The 24,545-nt window shown below is 44.7% G+C and overlaps 1 protein-coding gene across 1 annotated transcript in view; it reads right to left on the bottom strand.

The window, feature by feature from the left end:
* ITPR3 (inositol 1,4,5-trisphosphate receptor type 3) overlaps window positions 1–24,545 on the bottom strand; it is a 580,258-nt gene that overhangs the window by 323,560 nt on the left and 232,153 nt on the right. Inside the window, exons 18-23 of the mRNA XM_073575604.1 lie at window positions 23,498–23,680; window positions 23,089–23,340; window positions 22,564–22,708; window positions 13,661–13,811; window positions 8,327–8,523; window positions 798–927 (exon numbers count right to left, since the gene is read on the bottom strand). Coding sequence (XP_073431705.1) covers window positions 798–927; window positions 8,327–8,523; window positions 13,661–13,811; window positions 22,564–22,708; window positions 23,089–23,340; window positions 23,498–23,680 — 1,058 coding nt within the window. The remainder of the gene's footprint in view (window positions 1–797; window positions 928–8,326; window positions 8,524–13,660; window positions 13,812–22,563; window positions 22,709–23,088; window positions 23,341–23,497; window positions 23,681–24,545) is intronic.

Raw genomic sequence — 24,545 nt, forward strand, 5'->3', positions numbered from 1 at the left:
TGAGCAATGCATCTATGTGGTATCCTAGTATTTTAGGAGTTACTACTACAAAAAAAAGCAGCATCTATTTGTTTTAACTATTGTTGACAATTGTATCCATTAATTTCCAAACTTTATTGGTCCAAAAAATGTTTAAGGCTATGTACCCACGTATGCAGAAAAAAACTGACTTCTTCCCAGGAAAACCGCGCGTTTTTTTATGCGTTTTTTACAGGAGCATCCTCCTGCTCATAGAATATAGTTAGAAATGCTGATTTTTCAGCGAAATTAATGAGCATGCTGCGTTTTTTACCGCGATGCATTTTTTTCGGAAAAAAACGCATCAATATGCACAAAAAGTGAGGAATTCATTAAAATGAATGGGATGCTTCTTGTAAGCGTCTTTTAAGTGTTTTTGCCGGTAAAAACGCGAAAAAAACACTTACATGGGTACACAGCCTAAAACATCTCAGGCAGGTAAGGGGCTAAAGAGTGCGAAGACAACGATAGTTTCGTAGAACCCGTAGAAGCACTATAAAGTGTGAAACGGCCGCCATCTTTGCACTCTTTAGCCCCCACCTGCCTGAGATGTTTTAAACATTTTTTGGACCAATAAAGTTTGGACTTCATTCCAGTGAGTGCCACCTCTCTTCATTTCTTTTGGATTATGCCTCTTGCTCCGTTGTGCACCTCAAGGAAAAAAAGGTTGTATGCCTGCGGTATTTTTGTCCAGCTGATGGTAATGACTCTATAGTACCGGTGGTGCTAGGCATTTTCTATTTTCTGTGATTGTATCCATGAATTTGTATGTGTTTTACTTGTATTATCAAAGGTGGGTGCTGTCCCATCTGCTGCAGTATCTTGCATTGGGAAAACTTCAACAAACTCCTTCTTGAAGACAGAGAGTAGAAAAGATATCCTATAATCCAGTCGTACATTCAGGATGAACTGCAAAAAAACAAACAAATCATTAAACCACAAAGAACCATGCTGAGCCTAGATTAATGTCTTTAAAAGCGTGAACATATAAAAGCAAAGACGTTCAAGCACCCCATTTTGGGAGCTCAGGCTGATAATCATAAAGAAAAGGACCAGTTCACTGATATCAATGTCCAAAACAGATGACTGACCGGGCGATCGACGATCCACCCTAAAGCCCCCGTTACACATAACAATGTCCCAGCGATCCCACCAATGATCCAACATGATGGGATCGCTGGGACATCGTTAGGCTGATCGCTGGTGAGCTGTCACAAGATAGCCCCAGCGATCAGGACTAGCGACGCTGGACGCTGGTTTCTAATCTAAACATCAGGTATCCAGGAGCCGCAGCTCCTGGATACCCGATGTTTAGATTAGAAACCATGCCTTATGATTTTGTTCTTACATGAATTAAACGACTCGCAGTTTTTAACTCATTCCGGACACCAAGGCTCCAACTTATCACGGTGTTTACGCCAGAAAACTGGCATAAACACCTTCATTTTGGCGCAACACAAAGTTGTACAAAAAGTAGGACTGCTCTGCCAAAATTGGTGAAGCTGGGGCTAGTCTGACAAATTCATTAAAATTAGCAACGTAGTTTCATAATTTCATAGTTTTTAAAGTTGAACGAAGACATAAGTCTATCGAGTCCAACCTATAGCATAACATAAACCTAAAAACATAACACACAAATAAGGCACTGAATAAAATTTATATTTATTAATTATATATTAAAAAAACAAGAATAAAACATCAAGGGGAAAAATGCCTCAAAGTGCAGGCTATGGAAGTATCAATATTTTAAACAAGTATATAATCTGTGTGCAATGCTGTATAAATATACATTTATACATAAGGTAAATATGGACCTATATGGCGAGTATGCTATATAACATCTTTCTAGCATCTGCAATGTGAAAATTTCATAAGCAAAGTAGTACCAGAACCCAAACTTCCACAGGTCTGCTCAGCCCCAAACATGTACCAATAAAGAATTTTGTCAGTGAAGCTGGAACTCTCCTCGAGTTCCCCCAGTTGCCCAAGTCTTTTTTAGTGACAGTTTCACCATTTAGTACATAACTGTACATTATATTTCCTTTGAGTGCATGACTTTACACTTATCTACATAAAACTTCAATTACAATTTCTCAGCCCAAGCCTCCAGCTTACATAAATCCTTCTGAAAAATGTAATTGTCTTCCTTTGCGTTGATTACCTTAAAAAAATTTAGCATCGTGAAAATAATTCCACTCTGTTTGCTCTCTACAAGATCGTTAATAAATACATTAAAAAGAAGAGTGCCCAGTACGGACCACTATGGTATCACACTGTTAACTGAGTCACAAGCCATGTGTTTTTCATTAATAACTACCCTCTCTTTTCTATCACTGAGCCAGTTGTTAACGCAGTTACACATATTTTCCTCTAGAACCATTTCAAATGACTTTGAAAAGTCCAGAAAAGTTACTTTAGTTACTGACTGAAGTAACATTTCTGGCAAGGCACATGCCAGTGGTAAGATGTGCTGAATTCATTAGTGTTGTGTGCTTTTTAATGAAATTAGCCCATTTTCTTTCTGCACGACCATCATTAAAAATGGAGAACTAAATGCCAGCTATAATGAAACGAGTAGTGATGAGCGAGTATACTCGTTGCTCGGGTTTTTCCGAGCATGCTCAGTTGTCCTCCGAGTATTTTGGCGTGCTCGGGAGATTTAGTCTTCGTTTTCTCATCTGCATGATTTGCGACTTGTAGACAGGCTGAATACATGTGTGGAATGCCAGTTTGTTAGGGAATTCCCACATGTACTCAGGCTGTCTACAAGTCGCAAATCATGCAGATAAGACGAAGAAAATTAAATCTCCAAGTACGCCAAATTACTCGGAGGACACCCGAGCATGCTCGGAAAAACCCGAGCAACGAGTATTATACTGTCCTCATACACGTTAGCAGAGTATGCAATGAGACATGTAGCTAAACCCCCTGTCTTCTTTAAGAAAAAGAGGCTGTAAAATTGTAACCTTTTATTGATTGCAGATGTGACAAGATAGGGTGAAACTATAGGATGCAATAACAGGAGCATTTCAAAATATATAACTGCACAGAGCATAAAAATACAGATAGTCTGCAATACACAGTAACATGAGGTAATACATAGGTACCATGAGGTAATACATAGGTTCCATGAGGTAATACATAGATACCATGAGGTAATACATAGCTGGTGATTACCTATTTAATACAACAAACGTTATAAACACAGGATTATAACACCTAGATAGTGCTTACCAACTATGCTTAGAGCAGGCTGTTTAAGAAGGATGAAGAACACGAATGGTGTAGTTTCTCCTAAGACATGTAGAGGAATAAAGGCTGCTGTTCCCCTCACAGTGTCATAAATAAGACTATGATGTAACAGGAACAATCCCACAATACATTTCAAATTAAACTAGAATCTATGCATTAAACGGCCAGCAGGTGGTGCTGTTACCTTACAGTATGAAATATATGAAGGATTAATACACACAAAAATACAAATGTCTGTAATAATCAAAGACATAAAAAATGACTAGACCTTCTAGACAGCAATTATATGGCTGGGCAGAACACTCCCCGCTTGACGTCAACCGACGTCACTATTGTGTTTATTGGACGAGAACAGCAGAACAAGTTCCCCTACTGGCCTGAGGAACAATTTGGTCTCGCCTTGTTTTCCTATTTTTACTTCCACCTTATGTACGATTCCATCCTTACTTGGGAACGTCTGGGTAATGAGACCTAATGGCCATTCATTTCTCCGAGACTGACAGTCTTTCATTAGTACTATATCACCAGGCTGGAGGTTAGGCTTGCTTGTTTGCCACTTTCTCCTCTGTTGCAGAGTAGGCAGGTACTGTTTTTTCCACTTGTCCCAAAAGGCATTGGAGAGACTCTGTATTTGTCTCCATCGACTCCTGTATCGGTCTTTAACATTAAATTCTCCAGGTGGAGAGCAATTAGGGTCGGTCTTCTGCATAAGCAGCAGGGCTGGGGTGAGAAGAGTTGGGTCATCAGGATCACTGGAAATTGGAGTCAACGGTCTGGCGTTTATGATGGCTGACACTTCGGCCATGAATGTTGTCAAGCTTTCGTGTATCAGTCTTGCAGATCCTTCCTGTAAGAAGATTGAATCAAGGATTCTCCTTGCGACACCTATCATTCTCTCCCATACACCTCCCATATGTGAAGAATGTGGTGGGTTGAATGTCCAAGTACACCCTTGTACACTTAGGTATTTTTCTACGTCATACATATCCAAGTTGGAAGAGAGTTGCAGTTCTCTTGCTGCTCCGAGTTTCCTCAGAACACTATCTTTTGGTATTGGTCGTTGATTGGTTAAACAGTCGATTTCTCTGGCATAGTTTTCCCGTTGTACAGCTCGGATAATTATATTCTTCGACTGCTCTAGCTGTAGAGCTGTGTGGACGTGTTTACCATGGTGCCAGTGGTCCTCAAAATCTTGAAGTGTAGGAGCTAACTCTGCATGACCGTTCTTATATATCTTCTCCATGAAGGTTAAGAAATGGTCTTTCATCTTTGGTCTACTACAGAAGCTGTGCATGAGGGAGACAAAGTGTTTGTAAACTTGTTCTCAGTTGTTAGGCAAGCGTTGTCTTTGAGGCTTGAAGGGTAGAGAGGCAATCCAGCTCTTCGTTATGTCCTGCACCATTCCTTGCTCCATCATCTCTAGGAACAGTCTATCTTCAAATGACATTGCTGTACTATTATCTTCTTTGGTCTTGCGGAAGACCGTACACCCAAGGTGATCTTGGTCGCAATTCTGAATGCAATCATCATAGGCACGACTTGCTAAGATACTTGGTGCTGAAGTGCTGTGTGGAAACTCCTTTATGAAGTAGTGATTTTTACATGGTTGAAGGAGAGAGATCAAGCGTACTGGTAAGCATGTTGTTAAACACTGTCGGTTTGTGTGCTTCTCCTAAACAGTCCTCTCCTACAATGACCCCCCCCCAAGGTCGAGTCTCTGGGCATATGGAGCGTTGTGAGAGCCATTGAAATGCTGCCTAACCTTGTGGACTCGTAGAATATCTCTCCCAAGGAGCAAGACTATTTGAGCCTCTAGGTCAAGGTTAGGAATCATGCGTTCTAAATGCTTCAGATGAGGATGATACGATGCCACTTCAGGCGTAGGTATCTCTGACCTGTTGTCAGGAATCTGGTTACATTCCAATGGGGTTGATAAGGGCAGTCGCATTTGGCCATCTATAGACTCGACTACGTAGCCTGTTGCTCTTCTACCAGCTGTCTTCTACTATACCGGCACAAGTTTTCAAAGAGTAGGGGGCACTGGGTCCTCTGACGTTTAAGCTATCAAAGAAAGCAGACTTGGCTAATGACCTGTTACTCTGATCATCTAAAATTGCGTACACTTTGATGGCTTTGTCCCTTTCGTCTGCCGGGCAGACTCTCACTAGGGAAATTTTAGAGCAGGACTTGCCTCCTATGAGATTTCCACAAACTTCTGCACACTTAGAAGTAATGGCTGGAGTGTCAGTATTTGAGTCATTCAGCTCCCTGCTATGCTCTTGGGGCAAAGCACCCGATGGTAGTCCAGGGTGTAGAACTGAGTTATGTTTGGTGCTGTCACATTCGGTACACCTTGCATTAACCTCACAGTCCCTGGCGAAGTGGGATGTTGAAGAGCAGCATTTGTAGCAGATGCGGTTCTCCTTAAGGAAGGCCTTCCTTTCTTCCAATGACTTTTCTCTGAAAGCTCTGCACTTAAGTAAAGAATGTGGCTTCTTGTGTAAGGGAAACTGCCTGCTTGGGTCTTTGGATTTGTCTTTTTCTTGACCGAAGCTGGACTTTTTGCGAACTGAACCTGTGGAAGAAATGTTAGTTTTGTGGACCTCTATAGTTGTTCTCCGAGGTTTACTAACAGAGTTATTGGCACATGACAGCATGAAATCAAAGCTAGGATCATTTCTAATTTTTGCTTGTTCTGAGACAAAATCTACAAACACATTGAATGGAGGAAAATGGTACATTGTAAGTCTGTTTATAACTAGAACCATATGTAACCCATTTGTCTTGCAGGTTATATGGGAGTTTTTGAACTATGGGGTTCACACCTCTAGCAGTGTCGAGATATGTCAACCCCACAAGATCTCCTTCTGCTTTTGCTACACACAAATCCATTAACAAGTCAGTTAATTCTCTGAGCTTTGAATAATCCTTGTTCGCTATTCTAGGAAAGTCCTCTATTCTTTTAAACAAGGCACTTTCTATAACCTCTACTGAGCCATAGCAGTCATCAAGTCTATTCCAAATTCTTTTGAGGCGACATCTGGATAATTTGCATTAATGTCTCTGATTCTCTTTGCGTGTTCGGCAGACTCACTTCCTAGCCATTTTACCAAGAGATCCACTTCTTCACTACATGATAGACCTATGTCTCTTATGGTATTTTTGAAGGAGGCTCGCCAAGCCCTGTAGTTTTCAGCGCGATCACAGAACTTTACAAGTCCCTTAGTGACCAACTCACGTCGATTGGCACTGATGCCAGCTGATGGAGTGTTGTCAGAGTACATGTGTGCTGTGGCGATCATACCTGTTAGATGTCTCTGGTTTGGTCCAACTGCTGTAGTACCTTCCTGAAGCGAAGGGATTCTCTTTAAGCCGGGACAGATTCCGGATCTTCTGTTCTGGAGAAAGATTATTGTAGTCAGTATCATCCCAATGTGTATTTCCTTGCTTTTGGTAGGGAGACTGATTGTTGGCTTTCTGGGGGTCCGAATTATCTGTTGGCTTGACTTGTTGACAAAATGCTCTGTCTTCGCCTGTGGGTCTGGATCGTCATTTGATTAGGAATGCTGATGGACGTACTCTGCAGTACGCTGCAATGGATCATGAGTAACTTGCTGTAGGCCTAGAACACTGCTGCGTTCGTCGTCAGAATATACGGCAGCTTCTAAGGCTTCTGCTATGGCAGCTGCTGTTTCTTTTTCAATAGCAAGTTTCTGTAATGTTGCTTCAAGGAGCGCTTTCTCTGCATCCAGGCATGCTTGTTGGTGTGCTTTCTCTGCATCCAGGCATGCTTGTTGTAGTTTCAATTCTATCTCTTGCTCAGCAAAGGTGCTTCTTGCTTTTGCCGCTTCAGCTTTTGCGCGGGCAATAGCGGCGGCATTGCTGACGGATGATGTCTTGGAGGAACCAACTCGTGATCTCGTCTTGAAAGAGGATGCTCGTCCTTGAGACATGATTCAACAGTTAGGCGACCGCTGTGATATCCCTTTGCCGGCTCTGCGTGGATAATGGCGGGCTCCATATGGTCCGATTATTCGGTCCGACCATTAGGAAGTTGCTGCAATATCCGTATGCAATAACCGTATGCTTGGATAATGGCGGGCTCTTTAACGTCAGATCTTCTGAGCTTGTTCTCAGCAGTTGTTTCACTATACTGTCCTCATACACGTTAGCAGGGTGTGCAATGAAACATGTAGCTAAACCCCCTGTCTTCTTTAAGAAAAAGAGGCTGTAAAATTGTAACCTTCTTTTATTGATTGCAGATGTGACAGGAAAGGGTGAAACTATAGGATGCAATAACAGGAGCATTTCAGAATAAATAACTGCATACAGCATAAAAATACAGATAGTCTGCAATACACAGTAACATGAGGTAATACATAGGTTCCATGAGGTAATACATAGGTACCATGAGGTAATACATAGGTACCATGAGGTAATACATAGCTGATGATTACCTATTTAATACAACATTATAAACACGGGATTATAACACCTAGATAGTGCTTACCAACTATGCTTAGAGCAGGCTGTTTAAGAAGCATGAAGAACACGAATGGTGTAGTTTCTCCTAAGACACGTGGAGGAATAAAGGCTGATGTTCCCCTCACAGTGTCATAAACAAGACTATAATGTAACAGGAACAATCCCACAATACATTGCAAATTAAACTAGAATCTATGCATTAAACGGTCAGCAGGTGGTGCTGTTACCTTACAGTGTGAAATATATGAAGGATTAATACACACAAAAATACAATGTCTGTAATAATCGAAGACATAAAAAATGACTAGACCTTCTAGACAGCAATTATATGGCTGTACAGAACAAGTATACTCGCTCATCACTAGAAATGAGACATAAGTGTGCATGTGTATGTGGAATGTGTTGTGACAGTCAGTGTAAGTGTATCGACATCTTTACAAACATTTGAAGCTTGTTTTGCATCTCTAATTTTGTCCTATAGGTCATCAGAATATAAAAAGCTTAATCAATTAAACTTAAAATAGCATGCAATGAATTCTACTAGTGAAACCTGCAACCAATAGTATACAACCTGAAGTATCTCCAGGATCTTGAGTTTGGTTTCCATCACAGTTATGTTCTCAGTTTCAACAGTCTTCCTCTTGGAAGCCTCCTGACCCACTACAGAATTCATGAGTGAAGATGAACTGAATACAGATGGCTTTCGAGTCAGCACCATTGTGGACATCATTTGCCCCATTCCTTGTATAGATCGCCTCACATTTTTTTCTGGCAAAGTAAAAGAGCAACACAGTTTTCTAAAACAGACTGCTTAGATGTACAAGAATTCAACCTTCTAAATATACTTACACATATTGTTCAAAGGGTTTAGTCCTTTAGTACTAGTTTCGCTATAATTACAAAATAGATTCAAGATTGAAATAAGTTTGCATTCCCTAATAGAGAAGCACTCCTATTAAGTTTTCTTTACTTATTAAATGTATGTATGTACAGCCATGGCCTAAAGTATTGGTACCTTTGAAACTGTTCCAGAAAATGAAGTATTTCTCCCAGAAAATTATTGAAATTACACGTTTATTTCCTTTGTGTGTATTGTAACAAAAAAAATTTTTTGTTAAAAAAAGGTAAGTTGGCCATAATTTTACACAAAACCCCCAAAAATAAGCTGGACAAAATTGTTGGCACCTTTCCAAAAATGCGAGTAAACAACTTTGTTTCAAGCATGTGTTAGGCATCAAGTTTCCTCCACTGCACAACGGGAATCTCAAGCCATGTCCTCTGCGGTCTCCCATTCCTCTGCAGCCACAGAGATTCCTGCTCAGTAGAGACGTCGGTCCCGGCATCTTGCCCAGGCTAATGCTAGGCGTCTGGTTGCTCCTTCAGGCTCTGCTATAACACCATGCTTGAGTCAACAGCAATCAGACACTCCTGGGACTAAGTCCTGTCTTTTGCCTACTGAGCATGCCCATGGGACGACCTCTCATTGGAGGTCGGATGTCACATGCGCAGGTCCCGTTCCTGCTCCGATTGGTCCACTGGGAAGGTCCTGGAAGGACGCCACTATAAAAGAGTCGCATGGCTGCTCGGCCATGCGCTAGTATAGACTCTTATGGGTAGTTGTGTGTGTGAAGATGGATGCATGAGACTGGTGACTGACTCGTCCTTGGTCTGTCATTATGTCATCCAGTTCCGGACACTGGCCTCTTAACTGGAGTGGCCAGACAAGGTCCTCGTTCCAGTGTTCTGGAGGGGGCTAGCTGACCATGTAAAGGACACCCTAGCCACCAGGGAGGTTCCCGCCACACTGGAGGAGCTCATTACCATCTCCACCCTTATAGACCTTCGTTTTACGGAACGAGGGTTGGAGTGGTCCCAGTCTGGCAAGAGGTTTAGGTTGGCACCCGCTTTTCATAGACCTCTGGAACCTTCCAATCAGTTGGCTGAGTCCCAAGAGGCCATGGAGGTGTCTCACACAGGGTCCAAATCTCGTCCGTCGAGCACCCGTGGTCTGTTACCATGGCCAGCAGTCTGGTCACCTTGCCAACAAGTGCCACAAGCGGCAGGGAAACGCTCACGTCTAGTGTCTGTGGGAGGAGGCTTACTGGATACTGCAATGTTTTCCTCCAAGCTGTCCTTTAAGGGGACGCTTGAGTTCGGTTCTTCCACTCTGGCAGTGGAGGTTTGTATGGACGCCGGGGCAGAGAGTAATTTTATGTTGTCAGCCTTCACCCAATGGCATGCAATCCCCTTGGTTTTGCTACCTCAGCCAGTCACTATCAGAGAGGTGAACAGTGTGACATTACCCTCACAAATTACTCACCAGACTGCTCCACTGAGGCTCTCGCTGTCTCCTTCCCATTGGGAGATGTTATCTCTCCTTATTATGCCCGAGGGTATCAATCAGGTCCTCCTAGGGGTCCCCTGATTGCGTTTCCACTCTCCCCATATAGAGTGGTCCTCGGGAGAATTCTCGGATGGAGTAAGTCCTGTGAGGGTTCCCGCAGATCTTTCCTCTCTCCCCAAACACTATCACCAGTTTGCAAACGTGTTCTCCAAGAAAGCTGCAGAGACGCTTCCTCCTCATCGCCCGTATGACTGTCCTATTGACCTATTGCCTAGTGCTGAGCCTCCCCGGGGTCAAGTCTATCCCCTTTCTCTCCGGGAGACAGAGGCCATGTCTCAGTATATCAGGGAGAATCAGGCAAGAGGATTCATTAGGAAGTCAGTGTCACCAGCAGAGGCGGGATTCTTCTTTGTCCAAAAGAAGAATGGAGAACTACGTCCCTGCATCGATTACAGGGGTCTTAGCGCTATCACCGTTAAGATTAAGTATCCGTTAAGATTAAGTGCCTGTGGGACGACCTCTCGTTGGAGGTCGGAGGTCACATGCACAGGTCCCATTCCTGCTCCAATTGGTCCACTGGGAAGGTCCCAGAAGGACGCCGCTATAAAAGAGTCGCATGAGACTGGTGACTGACTCATTATGATCTCCTTCCTTTGGTTGTGTATGGTATAGGGGTTACGGAGTCAGAGTCAGTGCCAGTAGTGGCATAGTCTATGTGCCACAGAGGATCCCACTCTCCATACGAGCGTTAGCGTCATATAGTGCTATCCAGCACAAGGCACCTCTGCACCGCACAAGCAGCAGCGTTCTTTACAGTGGCTCCATGCGCTAGTTAAGCGCTTTCCTCCCTGCTCTGGGTGGTTAGTGACATCCGCCGGTGCGGTGCAGTGCGCACTCGGTGCAATTAATATTAGTCTGTTCTCTTGCTGGCACCGCAGCTGCGGCGCAGAGCGCTAGTGGTCTAGAGGGACTCTAGCCCTGTGTCTCTGGGGTAGAGTTCTGTGACCGTTAGCTAGTGCTCGCCCAGCCGAGCTTTGTGAGTATAAACAGGCTCCGGCAGTTGTTTCAGCGGCTCTGTGAGGTAACAGAGTTTGCTCCTGTGCACACCAGGTCAGCGGATATCCCGTCGGTGTTCACATAGTTTTCCGCCATTACCGAGCAGCAGTTTACCATCTATGCATGGTGGACTCCGGGCTGCGAATGCACCTTATACCATCTTTATTATTTGGTGCGTTCCGAAAGCTGCTAACAGTATGTGATGCTCGTTCAAACTCACCTGTGGAAAGTAACTGGTGTGGGCAATCTGAATATCACAACCGAAATCAGAAAAAAGGGAGTAAGTTGATTCAATATTTGATTTGTGTGTCTGTGTGTTCCACACTAAGCATGGAAAACATAAAGAGGAGAAGAGTACTGTCTGAGGACTTGAGATCCAAAATTGGCACTGTCGCTAATCTCCCCTGATGTTGATGGCAAAGAAAAATTGATGAAAGTTGGCAACGCAGGATAGGACAAGCAGCCCTAATCAAGAAATTCAACCTGTCGATCAGGCTCAGGGTGCATCAGTGTTAGCGCAAAGTCTCTCTCGACATTTGAATGAAATGAAAAGCTATGGCAGGATACCCAAGAGGACAAAACAAAGCTAAACTGCAGTTTGCCAAAATGAACATAAGCAAGAATCCTTCTGGAAAAGCGTCTTGTGGACAGATGAGATCAAGATAGAACGTTTAACTAAAGCACATCATGCTTGTCAGGGTCCTGACAGCGCCGGCGTACAGCCTCCGCTAAGCAGGGACTCACCCGCACTGTAGGGACCCCTGGGGACGAGAACAGCTGGAAAATAAAGATGCACCGGACCTGAATGTAGAAGTTTAGCAAGCCGGCACAGGACCTACGGTCATGTGAACGGTCATGTGACTGCAAGGGGATGGGGATTAGAGTCCTGCTTTCAAAGAAGGTAGAAAACTCAAAGTCGGGCAAAGCGGGGGTCATGCACAGTACAGGCAAGCGAGGTACAGGAGGGATAAACAGACGGGAGGTAAGACAAAGCCAAAGGTCATACACAAGATATCAGTAAAGTACCAGGGATGAGACAGAACGGATAGTCAGGGCCAAGCAAAGTTCAAAACCAAACAGACGTAGAAGGTGCCAGGCAGAATTCAAAGCAAAATCCAGAGAACAGACCGAGTCGTACACAGAGAATCAAGCAACCAGAACACAGCACTAACACACTCATGGGTCAAAACACAATGCCAAGGGCGAAAGTATAACTGACGGGGGATGGGAGCTTCCTGAGGCTATAAGAAGCCTCCCCAGAACCAATAAGAGGCCACCATAATAGGTCCCAGGTGTGCAGGTGAGAGTCTGCACTGAGGTCAGAACATTAACCCCAGCAATGCCGGTCACCCAGCACTGGTATCATGACAATGCTATTGTTTATCAAAAATGGAATGAGGCCTATAAAGAAAACAGTACCTACAGTCAAATATGGTGGAGGTTCAAAGATGTTTTGAGGTTGACTTGTTGCCTCTGGCACAGGGTGCCTTGACTATGTGCAAGGCATCATGAAATGTGAAGATTACTAAAGGATTTTGGGATGCAGTGTAGTTCCCAGTGTCAGAAAGCTGGGTTTGCACCCATACATACTTCAAGAGGGCACCCAGAAATGGAAGGAAGCAAAGTGCTGGAGAGTTCTGAAGTGGCCATGACTGTATGCATGTAGTGTAGTGTGTATTAATATACTCAACTACCACCGTTCCCTCAGGGATCATGCACCGTTCTTATTCTGTTCTGACATCTCCCATCTGCAGAGTCTCAGAGTCATGATGTGCTCTACGTGACCCAGAAATTACTTTTACATTGTAAGCCTATTTAGTGTCAGAACAAAGATTCACAGGTTTACAATGTAAAAGAGATTTCTAGCTCACGAATAGAGCAAAGAGTGAGCCACCTAATCACAATTGCAGTGACGTCATGTACAAGTAGAGAATAATGGCACTGGACAACAGAGAAAGCAGTGGTAGGTGTGTATATTAATACACTCACACTACATTACATGCATATATAAACACATTTAGTGAATAAAAACATAACAAGAGTGCTTTTTCTCGCGATATTTCTCATTGCTGTGTTTAGGGAACCTGTGATCAGATTTCAAGGGATCTAATGGTTCCAAGGAACCATGGCAGGTTGAGGCCAGTGGTTTCATTTATGCTACATATGTAAATAGTGTCTAAGTGTTTTTATTGAGCAGCAACTAAAGATACATTCCTAATGTCAAACACTGAAATACATATTCTAAGTCCTTAAATGAAGCTTAGTATCTTGAGTTATGTATTGCTAGACATCATTTTGGATCTTTGAACCTGCCTTTAGTACAGTAGATATTTCATGGAAGAAGAAATTTTAGGTGTCAATAATAAGAATATTTTGATAGGAGGCAGATGTTCACTGTGGATTGTTATATTGTTATACTATATCATAGTGTGCTATACTTTACTGTATTATTACAAATCCAATATGTAAAAAAGGGAAACATCTTAGTGCTCCGTTGTGGCATACCTGCTGAATCTTCACTGTACACGGGATGGGGCACTACTGAATTTCCACTTTGAACACAGTCTATGATTCCTAGTAAAGTTCGTGTTAATCTCAGAAGTTCACTGAAGCTATAGAATCCAAAATATATCAAATGACGTGCAAGGCTGACAACCTACAAGAATAAAATTACTAAATGAGCTGCAGATATTCTAATTTACATACACATAATGCAGAGAATAAGCATACAACATGTGGCAGAATTCTGGTGCATATTAAAATACAAATTTACTGCAGCTACGATTTTTAGAGCAGAATTCACATAATCCAGAATCCTCCTTCTCACTGACAGTGTCAAATGAAATGAGCAACAGCACATGTGAAAAAGACTTGTGTATACTAATATATCGCAGACTGAATATGAGTCAACAGTGTGATGCAGCAGCAAAAAAGGCAAATGCAATTCTAGGATGAATGAACAAAAGCATACAGTCTACATCATGTGAAGTCATTGTGTCATGATCCCAGTGACAAAAATGAATTTAGAGCGTTTAAAGAGGGCTGAAAGCTCTTTTTCTCCTTGAGAACCCGCTCCTCTGGGGATGAGAAACAGAGGGTGGGGGTAGTTATGTCCCTCCTTAGGGGGTCCCCACAAGCCTGGGCATTTTCTCTTTCCTCTTCTGCCCCAGAGAGAATGACTGTGGATGCGTTTTTTGAGGCCTTAGGGCTTATTTACGATAAGCCAGATAGAGTGCGTTTGGCTGAGGACAAGGTGATGACTGTCTGTCAGGGGAAGCACTCGGCCGAGTGGTTCTGTTCTGAATTTAGGCGTTGGGCAGCTGAGGTTTCTTGGAGTGATGCCGCCCTTCGGGGGCTGTTCCGTAGAGGCCTGTGTGAACGTCTGAAGGATGCCCTGGCACTCCATCCTCCACCTGACTCCCTGGAGGATGCCATGACCCAAGCAGTTCGCATGGATCGCAGACTGCGTGCAAGAGGTGTTATGCAACTTGAAACATCATTATTCTCCAGTGGAGTTGAGACCCGTCTCCTCCGGTGGCTATGGAGCTGAGGGCTGTCACCTGTGATGAGAAGGAAAGAAGATGCCGCTGGGAGAAGCAGTTGTGCTTCTATTGTGGGGAATCTGGATATTGGAAGAAGGAATGCACCTCCTGTCCGTCGTCCTCCAAGGTGACGGGAAACGACTAGGTCTGGGTAGTAGTCGAGGAAGCTACTCAGACCTTCAGGTACCTTTTTCCTCACTTGCAAAAATTGTGCTTCGGGTGGAATTGGAACTTGGTGATGGTCCTGTTCAGACTACCGCCTTTGTTGATTGTGGCTCTGCTGTTAACCTGATTGATGCCCGGATTATGACTGTTAATAAGATAGGGTCAATCAGGCTTCAGGATCCTGTTAAACTTGTGGCAGTTAACTCGTCCTCTCTTACCCGGGACGGTATCTGTTTCAGGTCTGAACTTTTTTCTCTGAAAGTGGGTTCCACTCATGTGGAAAAATTAACTTGTCTTGTGTTAGATAACTTGCCTGCAGGACTGGTACTGGGGATGTCTTGGCTACAACGCCATAATCCTACCATTGATTGGGTGACGGGGGAGATCACTCAATGGGGATGTAAAGATAAGTGTTGTAACCTGGGGCCTTTTGTTAACTCTGTTAAAACTGTATCTGTGTCGGTCTGGAAGGTATTCCGGAGTACCTGAAGGATTTCGAAGACGTATTTTCCAAAAGTGAGGCTGAGGCGCTGCCACCACATAGACCCTACGATTGTGCCATTGATTTAGTACCCGGAGCCAAGTTACCTAAGGCTCGATTGTTCAAATTGTCCTGGCCTGAGGGCCAAGCCATGAAGGAGTACATAGCTGAGAGTCTCCGCAAAGGGCATATCAGGCCTTTTGTGTCACCCGTGGCAGCAGGATTCTTCTTTGTGAAGAAAGATGGTGGTTTGCGGCCGTGCCTCGACTTTTGGGAACTTAACAAGATAACGGTTAGGAACACTTATCCACTTCCCCTCATCCCAGACCTATGTAACCAGTTATCTGGGGCCCAATGGTTCTCCAAATTAGATCTCTGGGGGGCCTACAACCTGATAAGGGTTCGGGAAGGGGACGAGTGGAAAACTGCGTTCCTCACATCTGAGGGACTCTTTGAAAACCTGGTTATGCCCTTTGGGTTAACTAATGCCCCCGCTATTTTCCAGAACTTTATCAATGTTGCGTTTTTTGACCTGATAGGCCGTTTTGTTGTCATTCATTTGGATGACATTTTGGTGTATTCCCCGGGCAGTAAGTCTCACTTACAACATCTACAGACAGTTCTCCCACATGTTTGCTAAATTGGAAAAATGTTTGTTTTTCGTACAGGAACTATCTTTTTTGGGGCTGATTGTATCTTGTGAGGGGTTTCGTATGGACCCTAAGAAGGTGCTGGCGATCACAGACTGGGTTCAGCCTCATGATCTCAAGGGGCTCCAGCGCTTCTTGGGATTTGCAAATTATTACCGGAGATTCATTAAAGGTTTCTCTCAAGTGGTTAAACCACTCACAGATCTTACCCAGAAGGGGGCTGATGTAAAAAATTGGTCGGAACTCGCTAAGGAGTCCTTGTCAGCTCTTAAGAAAGGTTTCATCTCCGCCCTGGTGTTGGTCTAGCCAGACCTGTCCAAACCATTTATTGTGGAGGTGGATGCTTCTGAAGTAGGGGTGGGGGCAGTGTTGTCCCAAGGTCCAGCGACCCTTACTAATCTCAAACCCTGTGCCTTCTTCTCCAAGAAGTTCTTATCCGCCGAGAGAAATTATGATGTAGGCAATAGAGAACTTCTTGCGGTCAAGCTGGCATTCAAAGAATGGAGGCACTTTTTGGAAGGGGAGGCTCACCCTATCACTGTTATCACGGATCACAAAAATTTGGCATACCTTGAATCTGCTAAGAGGCTTACTCCTAGGCAAGCCCGTTGGTCACTTTTTTTTTCACGCTTTCAATTCTCCATTACTTTTCGACCAGGGTCCAAAAATGTTAAAGCGGATGCCCTGTCCAGAAGTTTTGACCCGGTGTCTCCCCCCGAGCCGCCGTCCTCCATTCTTCCCCCAGGGGTGGTAGTGGCGGGGGTCTCATCAGAGTTGGAACAAGAAATTTTGAGGGCTCAGTTCCTAGCTCCGACGACCAGGCCAGGGGATAAATTGTTTGTTCCGGATTTATTGCGGCCTAGACTTCTGCAGGGGTTTCATGAGTCTAGGCTGAGTGCTCATCCCAGTATCACGGCCACTAGAGAGGCAGTAGCCAGGATTTTTTTTGGTGGCCTTCACTGGGGTCCGATGTCAAGAAGTTCGTTGCTGCTTGTGGAGTTTGTGCCCGTTCCAAAATCTCGCATAACCGGCCGGCTGGGGACCTCATACCTTTACCGGTTCCTGATAGGCCATGGACTCATCTCTCCATGGATTTTATTACCGATCTTCCACCTTTCAGGGGCAATACCATGATCTGGGTGGTGGTGGATAGGTTTTCAAAACAGGCCCATTTTATTCCCTTGGCAGCACTACCTTCAGCAGAAACATTGTCAAGGTTATTCGTGCAGCATGTGGTCCGATTGCATGGGGTACCCCTGAATGTGGTGTCTGACAGAGGTGTGCAGTTTGTGACCAAATTTTGGAGGGCATTCTGTATGAAATTGGGCATCTCACTCTCCTTCTCGTCGGCATATCACCCGGAGAGTAGTGGTCAGACGGAACGCACCAATCAATCCTTGGAACAAATTCTCAGGTGTCTGACCTCCGCCAGACAGGAGGATTGGTGTGATGCGTTACCTTTGGCGGAATTCGCTTTTAACAACCGGGTGAGTCAGTCCACCAACATGTCCCCATTCCTAATCAATTATGGGTTTAATCCTCATTTTGGGGAGTTAACAGGTGGATTCCAGTTGTCCAGGGGCAGAGGGGTCTGTCCAGCGGTTAAAAAACCTCTGGGCTGAAGTCCAGCGTAATATCTCTCGGGCCCAGGGGAGGTACAAATATTTTGCTGACAAAAAGAGGGCCCCGGGACACATGTTTCAGGTGGGGTAGAAGGTTTGGCTTTCCACACATAACATCAACTTGAAGGTACCGTCAGATAAATTGGAACCAAAGTTCATTGGTCCGTATGAGATTGTGGAGATAGTCAACCCGGTGGCATATAGGTTGCGTCTCCCCGCCTCCTTAAAGATATCCAATGTGTTCCATAAATCTCTGTTGAAACCCGTGGGGTCTGTCAAGGAGGACTCTGTGTCTGTTGTCCCTCCAGTGTTGGTGGAGGGTCACTTGGAGTATGAGGTTGCACATATTGTGGGCTCTCGGCGGGTGCGCCGCTCTTTGCAGTACCTGGTCCACTGGAAGGGATATGGACCAGAGGATTGCTCGTGGGTCCCTGCTCATCCGGTTCTGTCCCCCGTTGTGAGTTTGCCTGTTGATTCTGTACTGTATATCTGCTTCTCTGGTTTCTGACTTCTTGGCTACGTCTTGACTATCCGTTCTGTCTTGCCCTTCGGTAATTGTCGTGCTATCTCGTGTTTTGACCCCGGCCTGATCTGGTTTATTTCCCTGTCTATGCCTATTAGTAACTTTGCTCCGTAGTTACCATTCTAGGAGTTTTCCAGCAGCTCCTAACTCTCGGGAGTTTATGCCACGCCCCCAGCAGTCACATGCTTCAGGTCCTGTGGGTCTGAAGCATGCATTTTCTCTGCTGCTGCCCGCTCCACAGGTATCTCTGAGCACAGGTTGTCTTACTCAGTACACACGCACTGGCTCAGTGAGCAAGTGCAGTGCGGTGTTCCTGACACATTGTTGCCAGTGGCGTACCATCAATAGTAGCAGACCACACAGCTGCTATGGGGCCCGGACAGGTGAGGGGCCCGGAAGGGTGAGGGGGCCTGCGACGGTCGCTGCGGTTTGGCAGCTGTGCTGACACAGTACTATCTCCTTTAATTAAATGTAAGCGCCGGCCGCCGTATACCCCCTTGAAGCTCCCCTCTCCTTGTTTGCTGGTCAGCAGTTGGCTGAAGTCTATGGCTGGATTTGCATAAGAACGCCACGCCTCCTGGCAGCCAGAGAGCAGCACACCATGTGCATTGCAGGAAGCAGGAAGCAGAAAACATTCATGAGCCTCTCTCACTCAGGGAGAGGGTGGACACACACACAAGATGGTGAGCCCGGCTGGGGAAGGATATTTCTTTGTTAAATGTGTCCCCTCACTGTGCTGGCAGACTGGCACTTTGCACCTTAGGGAGGGGGGCCCGGCTGCACGCACTATAGAGGGGGCCCTGCATGCACTGCAGGTGTGTGTGTGTGTGTGGATTCCTCTGTGCTTCTGTGGCTGGGCCTCTCCTGACGTCATCTGTGCTGCTGTGGCTACCTCTCCTGATATACTCTGTGCTGCAGTGGCTTCCTCTACTGGCATCCCTTGTGCTGCTGTGGCTGGCTCTCCTGACATCCTCTGTGCTTTTGTGTCCGGCTCTCCTAATATCCTTTGTTTTGCTGTGGCTAGCTCTCCTGACATTCTCTGTGCTTTTGTGGCTGGCTTTCCTGACATCCTCTGTTCTGCTGTGGCAGGCTCTCAAGACATTCTCTGCTTCTGTGGCCGGGCCTCTCCTGAAATCCTTTGTGCTGCTGTGGCAGGCTCTCCTGACATCCTCTGTGATGCTTTGGTAGGCTCTCCTGACATCCTCTGTGCTGCTGTGGATGGCTCTCCTGATATCCTGTATGCCGCTGTGGCTGACTCTCCTGACATCCTCTGTGCTGCTGTGGCTGGTTCTCCTGACATCCTCTGTGCTGCTGTGGATAGCTCTCCTGATATCCTGTATGCCGCTGTGGCTGACTCTCCTGACATCCTCTGTGCTGCTGTGGCTGGTTCTCCTGACATCCTTTGTGCTTCTGTGGCTGGCTCTTCTGACATCCTCTGTGCTGCTGTGGTTGTCTCTCCTGAGATCCTCTGTGCTGCTGTGGCTATCTCTCCTGACATCCTCTGTGCTTTTATCTCTGGCTTTCCTGACAGCCTCCGTTCTGCTGTGGCTGGCTCTCCTGACATCTTTGTTCTGCTGTGGCTAGCTCTCCTGACATCCTCTGTGCTGCTGCGGCTGGCTCTCCTGACGTCATCTGTACTGCTGTGGCTGGCTCTCCTGACATCCTCTGTGCTGTTGTGGATAGCTCTCCTGACATCCTGTGTTGCTGATATCCTGTATGCTGCTGTGGCTGGCTCTCCTGACATCCTCTGTGCTGCTGTGGTTGTCTCTCCTGAGATCCTCTGTGCTGCTGTGGCTGTCTCTCCTGACATCCTCTGTGCTTTTATCTCTGGCTTTCCTGACAGCCTCCGTTCTGCTGTGGCTGGCTCTCCTGACATCCTTTGTTCTGCTGTGGCTAGCTCTCCTGACATCTTCTGTGCTGCTGCGGCTGGCTCTCCCAACATCCTTTGTTCTGCTGTGGCTGGCTCTCCTGACATCCTCTGTACTGTTGTGGATAGTTCTCCTGACATCCTCTGTGCTGCTGTGGCTAGCTCTCCTGACATCCTCTGTGCTGCTGTGGCTAGCTCTCCTGATATCCTGTATGCTGCTGTGGTTGGCTCTCCTGACATCCTCTGTGCTGCTGTGGTTATCTCTCCTGAGATCCTCTGTGCTGCTGTGGCTGTCTATCCTGACATCCTCTGTGCTGCTGTGGCTGTCTCTCCTGACATCCTCTGTGCTTTTATCTCTGGCTTTCCTGACAGCCTCCATTCTGCTGTGGCTGGCACTCCTGACACCCTTTGTTCTGCTGTGGCTAGCTCTCCTGATATCCTCTGTGATTCTTTTGCTGGGCCTCTCTTGACGTCATCTGTGCTGCGGTGGCTGGCTCTCCTGACGTCCTGTGTGCTGCTGTGGATAGCTCTCCTGATATCCTGTATGCTGCTGTGGCTGGTTCTCCTGACATCCTCTGTGCTGCTGTGGCTGGTTCTCCTGACATCCTTTGTGCTGCTGTGGCTGGCTCTTCTGACATTTTCTATGCTGCTGTGGCTGGCTCTTCTGACATCTTCTGTGCTGCTGTGGTTGTTTCTCCTGACATCCTCTGTGCTTTTGTGGCTGACTCTCCTGACATCTTTTGTTCTGCTGTAGCTAGCTCTCCTGACATCCTCTGTGCTGCTGTGGCTGGCTCTCCTGACATCCTCTGTGCTACTGTGGCTGGCTCTCCTGATATCCTGTATGCTGCTGTGGCTGGCTCTCCTGACATCCTCTGTGCTGCTGTGGCTGGATGTTTGAACTATAATATGCATGCCTGGAGTTAAGAGCACCTGTTGATTTTTTTTTTCTTTTTCTTTTTTTTTTTTTGGGGGGGGGGCCCATTCAGACTTTTGCTATGGGGCCCCATGATTTCTATGTACGCCCCTGATTATTGCCCTCTACTCCTCTTTGGTCAGACCTCATCTGGAATACTGTGTCCAGTTTTGGGCACCACATTTTAAAAAAGACAACAACAAACTGCAAATTCAAAAAAAAGTGACCAGAATGGTGACTGGTCTGCAAACCCTGTCTTATGGGGAAAGGTTGCAGGATTTGGGAATGTTTAGCTTGCAGAAGAGAAGACTGAGAGGAGACTTAATAGCTGTCTACAAATATCTCAAGGGCTGTGACATTGTAGAAGGATCATCTTTATTCTCATTTGCACAAGGAAAGACTAGAAGCAATGGGATGAAACTGAATGGGAGGAGACACAGATTAAATATTAGAAAAAACTTTTTGACAGTTAGAGAGATCAATGAGTGGAACAGGCTGCCACGAGAAGTGGTGAGTTCTCCTTCAATAGAAGTCTTCAAACACAGGCTGGACAGACATCTGACTGGGATGATTTAGCGAATCCTGCTTTGAGCAGGGGGTTGGAACAGATGGCCTAGGAGGTCCCTTCCAACTCTACCATTCATTCCACTGAGACCAGTAGTTCTACACGCAATCAGGCCAACAATACTGTCACGAGTTTCCCTTTAAGAACAACTGGTCATGGAGCAGCACCGATGATAAGCTTCCAATACTCCATTATACTCACAAGAACAAAGGAGTTAAACACACTTAAACTGTATATCAAGCACGTGGCACACTGGTTTTTAACCCACCATAAAGCAAAATGTCCAACTGCTCTGTGTCCAGTTGTTTTTTAAAGGTAACTCATAAGAGTATTATTGGCGGCCATCACTTGTGGAACTACTGGTGCCAGTAGGAATGATAACCAGATCAATGCATGAAACAATGTACACGCACACTGGAATTGTGACAGTACCAGATTATGTGGATCATAGATGCAGTAAATCTGTATTTTATCTGTTTTTTACTGTGACTCGGACACTTTTATTAAACCTTGCATTCCTCTGATCTCGTGCATTTTTACAGGGGGAAGTGTGACCGGTTAAACAGTTATAGCAATATATGAGCATTCTGGCACATTTTGCAACAAAATGAAGTTTTTCATAACTTGCACCATATTTATTGTGTGTTCGAGAAACTTTATGCGCCTTGCCTTGCCGTGGCTTCATTTAAAGGGATGTGGTTTAGTGGAATGGGGGCATGACCTAATGCACAACATTATGTGCCAAAAATGAACCAAAGCAGCATGAGCCACTTTGCTAAAGCTGCTGCATTAAACAGAGTCTACTGTTTGAGCTGTCTAAACTGTAGACAGTATTGCTATATATGCTCCATTATTATCCCCACATCCTCCACATCAGCAATAACATAAAAAAGAACCTCAGTATAAAATAATTATTGGTTATTGGCCGTATATTACTAAAGCATGCACATACAATGGTAACCAGGGCTACCAATGATCTTCTAAAGTTCCTGGAAGTATTACATGACCATATCATGCAAAGTATAGGCCTGCTATATGGCAGAATCGGTCTTATTGTTTAGTATCTGATCATAGACTGACCTCAAATGTTAGCTTGTTCTTTTCCTCATTGGCAAATGGTGTTGCTTCACTGACAACAGTGTTCAGATAATCTTCCACAAATTCCATCGTATTTGTGAACTTGTTTTTCTTGTCATCTCGTGAATCATTCAGGTTGGAGTCATAACTATGTGAAGCAAAATAAAAGAAACAGAAGGTGGTATGCTATGTAATACTGTACGCCTGTCAGCTAGAAAACATAAGAACTGAGCAACACATTAGAAGCACAATTCATCACTAGACTTGCCATGGCCAATCACTGGACTAGTGTCTGCACCAGCAGAGTCTCTAAGCCCAGATATTGGTTCCAGTGCTCATGTACGCCGCTGAGGTCACTGGTGCAACCTGTCGGCATAGGTCAGAGGAGTGGCCGAGAGGTAGCGCTGGACCTGGAATGAGTGAGTGTTGGTGTGCTTGTCATTATCTATGTCTGCAACTATTTAAAAATAAATATATTACCGGGAAAACCTTCAAAATTTAATTGACGGAAAAGTTAGAAATGCTTACTCCTTAATGGTGATGCTTGTAGGGATTTCAGTCCATAGACGGGCATACTTTACTGGTGTCACCAATTCTTGAGGGTCTCTGTCTACATGGACATGTAGCATCAGGTGGCAGAAAGAAGCCCTGATCTCAAAAGGAAGCATCTCATCAGCCATACACAGGAAGATCAGATCAACACTCAACTGCTTGGAGATTTCATGAATAGCCAGGTACTGACGGTCTAAGCACATTCGTGCAAAAAGTTTCAACTGGTAACTGTGGAATATATGTAAAAAAAAATCAAATATCACTAGAAACAAAATAAATGTCGTGAGTGTGAGCTGTGCTGTGTAGCTAAAATGAAAATTACCATTGGGGTACAAGGAGTCAGAAAATAAGTGCACTAGAAGTGCTTTCTATTGTACAAGCTTACCGATAATAAGTCAAGATATTCTCATCATGGCCATTACCAGCCCTAGCTTCCTGTGATAACTGTCGGATGCTCTTCTCAAGGGTATCATTGTTTTTGTCTAACCAGACTAGCCAGACTTCCTCTTCACAGTACTCAATGCTCATATATTCTGGGGATTGAGACATCTCTTTGACTGGCCTCAGTCTTCCGGAAAGAAAAAATGCATCAAACAGATTAGATCTAACTTGATTAAAAACAATATAATTATCATAATTATTTACCTACAGATGTAAGGTTGGTTACATCTTTTAACATTAAGTGTGTGAGAAGAAGAAGAATTATAATCTTAGGTTTTAAACACTGAATCTCTACACTCTGTGAGAGCATATGTGCCCATACCTATGCTTTATCAGGGCCTGGCACGGCTCAGGCTCTGGCACAATGATGGACCCCTTATACTGTATTAAAGGGTGGAAAAAAAGCCTGAACAGCACCCTTTATTTAGCTGACTTCAGAGTCAGTCACTTGCCACTAGGGTCTACTTAATATGAGATGATTCACAAGTCGATTATTAGACCAGATTTTTTTATTGAACCATGGTGCTTTATTAAAGACTGCACAGAAGAGAAAAAAACATGTACATCATTTGCATAGGCTACACAGATAATGATACATATAGACAGTTAAAGAAAACAATTCCAACAGCTGGGAAAATAACAATTGTTATGATCATGAACAGGAAAGATAATAAATGTGATAAAAAACAAAGTGAGTATTCTGTTTATCTATGTTCAATGCCTAATGAGTAAAAGGCTTCGGAAAAAAGTAGTCCATATTGCAGGTATAGTTTACATAATAAATAATACTCGTGTGGGAGAAAATAAAGAAACAAACACTAATATGTTACAAGATGTCCAAATAAATTGGATACACAAAGCATCAAAGCATGGTGTTCAACATCCATCTGTTAGTGTATGGGATATTTGCAAGTCGCAGTAAAACTTCATGGTATAATGTGAATGCTCTACAGGGGAGGTGACATCTATTTTGAAGGGCAAGTTATAAAGCA

This window comes from Dendrobates tinctorius, unplaced genomic scaffold (genome assembly GCF_039654945.1).
Source record: "Dendrobates tinctorius isolate UK_male_01 unplaced genomic scaffold, ASM3965494v1 ptg000045l, whole genome shotgun sequence".
In the NCBI taxonomy this organism is placed as follows: domain Eukaryota; kingdom Metazoa; phylum Chordata; class Amphibia; order Anura; family Dendrobatidae; genus Dendrobates; species Dendrobates tinctorius.